This window comes from Chelonia mydas, chromosome 3 (assembly GCF_015237465.2).
Source record: "Chelonia mydas isolate rCheMyd1 chromosome 3, rCheMyd1.pri.v2, whole genome shotgun sequence".
Lineage (NCBI taxonomy): Eukaryota > Metazoa > Chordata > Testudines > Cheloniidae > Chelonia > Chelonia mydas.
In genome coordinates this window covers 131,185,726-131,194,822 of record NC_057851.1, presented here as the reverse complement: position 1 = coordinate 131,194,822, position 9,097 = coordinate 131,185,726, and the positions used below count along the sequence as shown (strand labels likewise).

At 42.4% G+C, this 9,097-nt stretch overlaps 1 protein-coding gene across 5 annotated transcripts in view; it reads right to left on the bottom strand.

The window, feature by feature from the left end:
- Positions 1–5,874: 5,874 nt before the first annotated feature.
- Positions 5,875–9,097, bottom strand: part of MTR (5-methyltetrahydrofolate-homocysteine methyltransferase) — a 72,897-nt gene continuing 69,674 nt past the window's right edge. For all 5 annotated transcript variants that reach the window (XM_043544341.1, XM_037895296.2, XM_043544340.1 and 2 more), the window contains 3 exons: positions 8,219–8,411; positions 7,307–7,419; positions 5,875–7,162 (listed from right to left, as the gene is read on the bottom strand). In XM_043544341.1, coding sequence (XP_043400276.1) covers positions 7,076–7,162; positions 7,307–7,419; positions 8,219–8,411 — 393 coding nt within the window. In that variant the 3' untranslated portion in view covers positions 5,875–7,075. The remainder of the gene's footprint in view (positions 7,163–7,306; positions 7,420–8,218; positions 8,412–9,097) is intronic.

Sequence of the window (9,097 nt, the reverse complement as noted above, 5' to 3'; positions counted from 1 at the left end):
GTCCGCCATTGCCTCGAGGGCCGCCCTGGCCACAGTCGTGCCCTCATCAAGGATCGCTCGGAACTCCTTCTTGGAAGCCTCGGGGAGTGACCCTTCAAACTTGCCACATATTGAAGTCATATCATCCAAGGAGGGCTTGGTGGTTGGTCACTCTCAACTGAAAGCTGGAAGATGAATAAACCTTTCATCCCAAAAGATTCAGCCTCCTCGAGTCTTTATTTTTGGGGATGGCCCTGGGTTGTCCCTGCCTTTCCTTGTGGTTAACTGCCTCGACCACAAGGGAATTGGGGGCTGGGTGGGAGTACAAGTACTCATGCCCTTTGGATGGCAAGAAGTACTTGCCTTCACAGTCCTTTTAGAGATAAGGGCCAGGGAAGAGGGGATCTGCCACAGGGCATTAGTGATCTGAGAAACCCCTTCATGAAGGGGTAGAACCACGCTGGCAGGAGCCCAGGAGCAGAGGACGTCAAACAGAGTCTCCAAGGGCTCTTCCAATTCCTCTGCCTGAAGCCCCAGGTTAGAAGCGACCCTCTTCAAAAAGCTCCTGATGCACTTTGGCATCATCCTGAGGAACTGGGTGAGGGGGCCCTGCGATAGCCTCCTCTGGTGACAGTGCCGGTGCTGTGGGAACCTCCACATCCACTCGTGGTCCAGCAGCTTGCTCCCCTGGGTCCTCCTGGACCTGTGGAATCTTACCCCCCAAAGTCTCCAGCACTGGAGTGGGACAGGATACTGAGACCGCTGGCCTCTCCGAGGCTCCCGACACTGATCAGGCAGCCTAGGAAGGCTGGGTGAACCCCCAAGGGTTCCACGGGTACCATGGCACTGGCACTGCTTTTGGGGCCATGGGATATGTTTCGGTGCTGATAATGTAGTCGGCAATGTCGGTACCGGGGCTTGTCCCTCAGTCAGGGAACCTTGCTCTGAGCGCGAGTTACCAGCAGAGTGGTTGGTCCTGGGTGACCAGGATCGGGCTGAGCGGTGGCTCTTGTCCAACCAGTGCCAGTCACTGCGTCCCAAAGCCAACCTGTCCGAGTGAGACTGCCTTGGTCAGGCTCTCGGGGACCAATGGTGTTCGGTGGATCTGCGTTGGATACCTGGCAATCCACGCCTCATGCTATTCAACCAGTACTGGGATGTTGAATGGGACTTGGAGTTACTATGAGCCAGTTGCTGGGAGGATCGTCCTGAGTAAGGCGACCTTCGTTTTGAAGATGGGCAATGACGGCCTGGTGATCGGCGGTCTCTGGGGCCCGATCGGTACCAGGTCCTTGAAGATGGTCAGGACCGATCCTGGAGTTCTTGCGGAGTGACACTTGCCTCAGAGGATCTGTGCCAATCTACCGGCGAGGTATACCTTAAGTCCCTCAATCAGTGCCCCCAGTGAGGACCAAAGAGGGCTCCGCTGAGCCTGCCTCTCCCATCCTGAGGCATGATGGCTGTGGGCGGGCGAACGCTGGCAGGACATCCCTCTCTATGGGGAATGGTACCACTGAGGCGGGGACACATGCATAGGTCCCAACGCGGGTTTTCCCATGTTTTCCCTGCAGGTGAGGATGGCACCGGGAGCATCAGGAACTCCTGAGCTGCTTGAAGGATATCGCGCTCTTCCTTTGTACTAGGTTTGAAGGACTTGCAAATACCTCATTAGATGCCTAAGCACCTTAGGCAGCTGGGTATGTGGATTGCTGATGGGCATAGGCCATTTGCAGCGATTGCAGGGCTTAAAGCCTGGGGACGGAGGCATATCCCGACCCTCTCCTGCGTCCCATTTGGGACTAACAAAGTGTTTGAGAACTACTACTAAGAGTAACTAAGAAAACTACTAATTACATATAATTAGTTTACAGGATTTCAAAGTTTGCAAGAAAAGAGAAGGAATCAATGCTAGCCGAAGCAGCAGACGTTCCAGCATCATCACTGGCGGAAAGAAGGAACTGAGAGTGGGGGGAGCCAGTGGCAACCCTTATACCGCGCCATGCAGGTGCCACTCCAGAGGGCACCAGAGCCAGTCCCCTATGGATACTGCCCAGGGAAAAACTTCCAGCGCTGGTGCATGTGGCAAGCACACACCCCTAATATGGAATGGACATGAGCAAGCACTCAAAGAAGAATATGTCTATTCTTCATATTCGTCTAACTGGAACTGTCTGTTTAGAGAGACTATCATAAAAAGCCAAAACTTAATTGAAAGCCACTGCAGAACAGTAAATTATAAACTCCTGATTGGGTGAAGAGCGGGGGTTGCTGTTTGTATTGTATTTGAGAAGCACTGCATCTCAGGAGCACTTATTTCCTGAAATCAAACCAGCTGAGCACAGACAAGATTGAGGCATGTGTTTAAAAACCAGCATGATTTATGGCAATAAATCAAGTATAAATTTTACCAACATATCTCTAAAGAGCAGTTTGTTAAATTAGTCCTTTGCCTGTCCAATGCAGCTTTTCATCTGTCTGCTTTCTGAAAAACCACTTTGCTAATCTACAGAAACATACGCACATGTTTGTTCTCACAAGGTCAGGGTACAGAAATGCAGAAGGAATCGATCAGCCACAAATTCAGAATGAATTTTCAGAATGAACCAACGTTTACACATGACATGATGTAGTTCCAAACAGATTTCACCATCTTTTTATAACTTGAGAAATTTTCATCTTAGAATAATCCAATCATCTGTGTAAAGAGATACGTTTAAAAGTGTTGGTTACTTATCAAACTAATGCACACTAAGTTCTCCAGTTCAGTTTGAGTTCACAATGGATGGTCTCTCAAGACATTAAAAATGTCAGTTTAAGGTAGTATTGCAGCTGTAGACTGCTGGAATCACTATGCGCTTCCAATGGGAGCCTCAAAGAAAGAGACAGCAGGCACGTATTTGTGATAAATCTTGGTCCTAAACAGTAGGAGGGGTCTTCAACTGCCAGCCAAAGATACAGTTCTAGATCTCTCCTCCTGTTCCAAGGGTCTGAGCTTGTGGAAACTGATATGCTCAAGCTGTGATGCTTATTTTATTTAATTATTTAGGCAGCCCATTGACTAGTTTCACTTTCAGAAATCTTTGAGGTCGACCAATCAGGGTACAATCCATGCCTTATACAGAACAGAGATGGTGTCATCAGAATTGAATCTGACTACTCATGGCTGTAAAGTGCGTACGTCTGGGCAGCATTAGATCCAGTATGTGCATTAGCATTAGTATGTGCCCCCATTTTGTTAAAAGGACCAACACATTGAACTTGCAATGCAACAAAGCATTTAAATAGATGATTAACTTTAGGCATATGCTTAAATCCAACTGACTTCAATAGGAATTAAGCACATACTTAAGTGTTTTGCTGCATAAAGATCTGAGGCATTTGTTTACAAAAGTACTCACAAGATGCTGCATTGACTTAGCAAATGGATAAGTGTGGGAGCAGGCTCGATTTTGCGTCTATCAGCCTTGACAATGACACTAACATGAACTGAGGCCTTCATGGCTAACTCTAAAAACAATCATCCTGAAATGGCTGAGAGTGGTTTTGTAACACTGCTTACTTTGCACAAACAGCAAAGGTTAAATGGTGGATTTTACTCTGGTGCTCATCATCATTAAGGCTTGTTACTGTATTTTGTTAAACTACATAATTTAAAATTATTGTGGAATTAAACTCCGTGTTACTAAACTGTACATTAACTATGGTCACTCTTTATTAAGATGTGTACTCCATCTTACTACCGTGTAATAAACTTTTATACTGAACGCAATTCTAATTAATAGTCATAACTCCTCTTATCCAACCCAACCATACAAAACAGTTCAGGAAATTAAATACAAAAATCACGTTGAGGGTCAGATAAGCACCCGAGAACAGCACCATTATAGGCAGAGTTAGTAGTACTGCCTATTATTAAGGTTACCTGTTCCTTCCCATTATAAGATCCTGTTTTCAATAGCTTATAACTTTGCCAAACTGCAATAGACTGAGTTACTTTGAAAATTTTCAGCTAAACTGGTTCCACTCTTTCTGAGAACATGGCTAAGGAAAAAAACATTCTTCTGAAATGTTTAAAAAATTCTGGCGACCTTTTCTTTGAGAAGTTCTAACATCCAAATGCTTTAGAGCGGAGACTTGAAATTTGGTAGAGGAATGGCCTCTGTGGCAGGCCCAACTATGTGTGCAGCAGGGAAGAGGAAATGGCTAAATGATTAAAAATTAAAGCCCTGCCTTCAAGTTAAAATAAAGCACCAGGGAGAGCAGATTTCAAGTCCCATCTTGAGAGGTCTGAAAAAGGACAATGTTTTCAGGAAAGACTTAGAAGACAACTTTAACCACCGCTGTCTCAAATTTCAAAGCAGTATATTCCTTTCATATTTGAACTTATGTCTTTTTAATAAAAGGAATCCCCAAGGAAAGTAAATAAAGTTTGCTTTTAAAAAATCCCATCGATTTGCTCACAAGGTAAAACTATCCAAAGGACGGTCTTTTCTCTCAGAACCTGCTGTGATTCTTTTGAAGGGATCAAATTAGAGTCAGAAAAGGGATCAAATTTGAGTCTCATCAATTAAGTCAACTGACATTTAGGACCAAGCTTTTAAAGGAGGCCACAGCTGGTGAGCCCACAGAAATGTATTAGCACTTATTAGCCCTCTAAACCCTATTTACACATGAAAAAATGAATCTCTGCCTAACTGGCTTTTTTTTATACATGCAAAATTACACGTGTTGCATGTGGAAATGGAGATTTTTGTGGGAGCGATGACTCTGTGTACATTTTTATGGACAAAGCACTTGCATGAGCCTTTGAAGGTTGGGCTCGTAGGATTTCTTAGTGCTAAGTACCAACACAACATTGTCATATCCCACTATATCTTTTCATTTTCTTGTAACACTCAGAGCAGTCAGCCTGATCCTGCTTCCACTGAAGTTACTGGTAGTTGTGTTACTGTTATCAGTGGAAGCAAGATCAAGATGTATGAGCCAGATTCTGATCTCATTTATACCAACATAACTCCAGAGTAATCCTACTGACTTCAATGCAGTTACTTTGGAGATGTGCCAATACAAGCAAGATCAGAATCTGGCCTTCTTCTTCCATCTACCAGCAAGGGGGGGAAAAAAGATATGCCAGTCATTAGCACCTAGAAAAGGTGCAACTATAGATTCTGAGCGGGGAAAATTAAAGATTCCAGCCATTAAAGATTAACTTTCATAGGGAAAAAGACATTTTAGGACCGGATTTTCATTTGTACTAAAGCCCTCTAATGCCACTGTGGCAGTGTACAGGGGCCTCGCACTGTGAAGGGACCCGATTATGAATGAGAATCAAGCCTTTCAGTCTCTTGCTCTATGTAGTTTCTATTTACAAAAATAATCTCTAGGTGATTAAATGTGGAATTTTCCAAAGCACTTAAATGAGTTCAGAGCAAACTCACTTTGGTGCTTGGGAAAATCCCATCCAAACACAGAATCATAGGGCAAAGTGTATATTAACTACAAAGTAGGTCAGATTTTATTGCATATTTTATGTCAATGATATACTTTAAACTGAGGTTTGACAAGGATAGCACTACCCACAGAGCAATATTTATTGTTTAAGGAGTCATATATGCATTTTTTTTAGTACATTTCAAAAGTCAGATGAAGGTTAATATTGCAAGGTTAATATTGCAAGTTAATAACTGCAGTATTTAAATACCAACTGATTACTAACAATATATTTAGAAGGGGGGGGGGGTCTCTTTTCAACACAGGTCATTGTTTTTGACAGATACCAGACTTAGAAAGCAGGACTTTCTCCTCAGTGTTTCCTAAAAGTTATTAAATACATAGCTCTGAACTAGACTAGTCCCTACCGCAGAGATTATTAAAAAAACATTTATAAACAGTGAATTTATTCAAAATTAAATATTTATTTAGAGACTAAACTTGTAGCATTATCTATTGCTTACATTCAGATCAGATGACTAAGCATAGTAATTTGATGCAAAAGTTTTGTCATGTAACAGTTTTTCCAACATGTTTTTCCTTAAAAAGTAGTAATTGTGTGAAAAAACATAGCAGATATTTCCGAAGGCCTTTTCTTCATTATCAGTAAGCAAAGGTATTGCAACCACAGCTTGAATATTCAGGCACCCAAAGACTTACCTGCAAGTAACATATTAAAGTCAGTAGCTCTTTTCATCTGCAAAGTAAATTTCACAATACATACCAGTGAGGTAGGAAGTATTATCCCCATTTTACCACTACAGACAATGAGAGTCAGAGAGATAGCATGGTTTGCCCAAAGCCAGAGAAGACCTGTCAGAGCTTGGAGTATTCCAGGCTTTCAATTCTATGCTCAGTCACACTATTTAATTCTCTAGGATGATACAGCATTACTGGGATTGTTTCAGACCACCACATATCTTTGGTAGTTACAACAACAAAAATAATCAAAATAGCCTTAGTGATACAACCTTCTTTCTGATATAGCAAGATTCCTATACGAGCATGGGGTCTGGTGTTCTCCTGAATACAGGAGAGGCATCGGTATAGTGAGGGGGGAGAACCGATCCCAAGTTGTTCCTTACCCACTAAATAACCTCCCCATTACGTATGAGGAATTCTTTTATTCAATTTCCGTGTCTTTTGACTTGCTGATACACACGCCATTTAAAGACCAGAAACAAAATTCTGCATTATTTTACCCAGTCATTTGCTTCAGTGCAAATGTTTGTCCCAAGATTATTAAGGTGTGAGCCAGTTCTCAAAACCTCCACAATGGAAAAGAAAACCCTGTGATCTCTACATCTCCCTCTACATCTAGCCCAGTTATAGTATTTGGGCACAGAAATGCACAATTATGACTGTGAGGTCTGTAGAAGATTTCAACTACTTTGCCAAAAATTAACAAAGAATTAGACAAATATGTGGTGGGGTTTTTTTGTGTGTGTCAGCAGGTAATACTACAAAATGAACAGCCTCCAAAGCCCACTGAGAGGTTCTGTCAATCGATGCAAATGACAAGATTTTAAGTCCAGCTCTGCTCTGTTTCTGGAGAAGAGACGGGAAAGAGCAAGGCAAAGGCTTGCCCCTGCCATCCCACAAACAGTTATTCCGAATCATATGCCAGGATGGGCCCCAGCCATTTCTCAACCTCAAACACTGGCAAGTTTTTCCTCAGTGCATAATCTTCAACCTGCAAAGAAACCGGAGAAAGATTTTAACACATTGATTAGTAAGTCTCCATGATTCAATGTTTCCAAAATACTCAGAAAACTGCTTGTTTCAACTATTCAATCAGTTTATTTGTAGCTCAAATAGATCATGGAATTCAAATTACCTGATCCTTACATATTTTACCAACAGCAAAGTATTTGGATTTGGGGTTGGAGAAGTAGAGACCTGAAACTGCGGAGGCAGGTGTCATTGCTAGTGATTCAGTTAACTGAATACCTGAAAGAAAAAACAACATTTTGTTTAGTAACTGATAATAACAGGCGTAAGTTCTGGAGACATCCAGTTTGGCAAACTGAAAACTCTGTGACAACATGAGGCAAATTCAAAAATGCAGATTTTTAATGAACTAAACAGATAAATAAATAGTAGTTCAATATTCCTTGTGTTATTTATTTTTATTAAACAAAAAATTTTCCTTGGGCACTACATTTTCAGTTTTCAATATGCTGCATATTTTTGTATCAGCAATGCAGGTCTGCAATGTAGAAGTTCTTAGGGATAAACTAGACATTTTGGCATCTGGGAAGGGAGCATTAGGGGTTTTTGGCACCTAGGAAGGTAGTTTGGGATTAGCAGTGAAATAGCTGACCTTTAAAACAGCAACAGGAGAGGAACAGGGCAGTTCACACTTTCTAAGAGGTCCTGTTTGAGGCTCTCTGCAGACTGAGGCACACATCACTACATTGATCTACACTCTGTTCACCTTTGGAAGGCTTGCTTGCGGCCACAAGGACATTAGAAATGTTTTTTTAAATGCAAACTAGATTCTCCTACAAAATTCTCTAATACACAGGAACACACTAAGATGACACTGTTCCATAAAAAAACCTCCCTGGCTGCAGCAAAGGAACAGGGGCAGGAGGAGTGGGGGAGGGGAGGGGGGAAAGAGAGAGATTTTCCAACTATAATTAATTGTTTTGATTTTTATTTTTATGCAGCTCTGCATTGGATACTTTGTCACAGAGTTTTAACTCCTTATTCAGGTCAAAGGGGAAATAAAAAAGGTTGCAGGGACCTGTTGCCTCCTCAATGTTTGCAAGTTTCCACATGGTGAGTTTTTCAGTGTGGTCGGGCTGGCTCGGGTACCCAGGAGCTGGACGGATTCCATCGTATCTGATCCTGCGCAAGTCTGAAATATCCAACTGTTCACTGTTGCAGTAAGCCCAGAATTCTTTTCGGACCCTTTCATGGAGCTCCTCTGCAAATGCCTGGGAACAAAGAGTAAGTATTCTTTTAATTTGCAGAGATTGCCAACAGCAGCAATTTAGTCCAGGCCAGAAATGACATGGTCAGATTTCATTTACTTCTTTGTAGGGACTCTCACCATGGGTAAATAAGCATCATACAAGCAAACTGATTCTACTGAAACACACACAAGGTACTTCTTTCACCAATCCTGGGTTTTTTTGGTGGTGCCTGACAAGCCTGTGTACTGGAGATGGGAAGGAGGTGGCTGGTAACCGGATGACAATACAGTGCCGAGCTGTAGAGAAGATGTTTAGATCTTGCCTACACTGTACCATTTGCCCTGGTTCGAGCCAGTGGCGTAGCTGCACCATCACAGACTTCTAGTACAGACACACAAAGCTGCTACTTGTGTCAGAAGAGCTTAGCTCTGTTTGAAACTGGAGAAGTTCGACTGATGCAAATTCCAGCTTTCCTTGTTTTCACTAGAAGTTTGCACCAGAATCTGGCACATGACTGGAATCAGGACAAACACCCACTGTAGAGAAGATCTTAGACATAGTGGGTCAAATTCTTCCTTTGGATATACTTGTGCGATTACCATTAAAGCCAATGGAATCCCTGCATTTGTATCCAATGGTAGAACTATTGGTCATTTTAGGGTCCAAAAAATTATCTGAGGGAGTTAGAGATACTTTTAAAAAAAGAG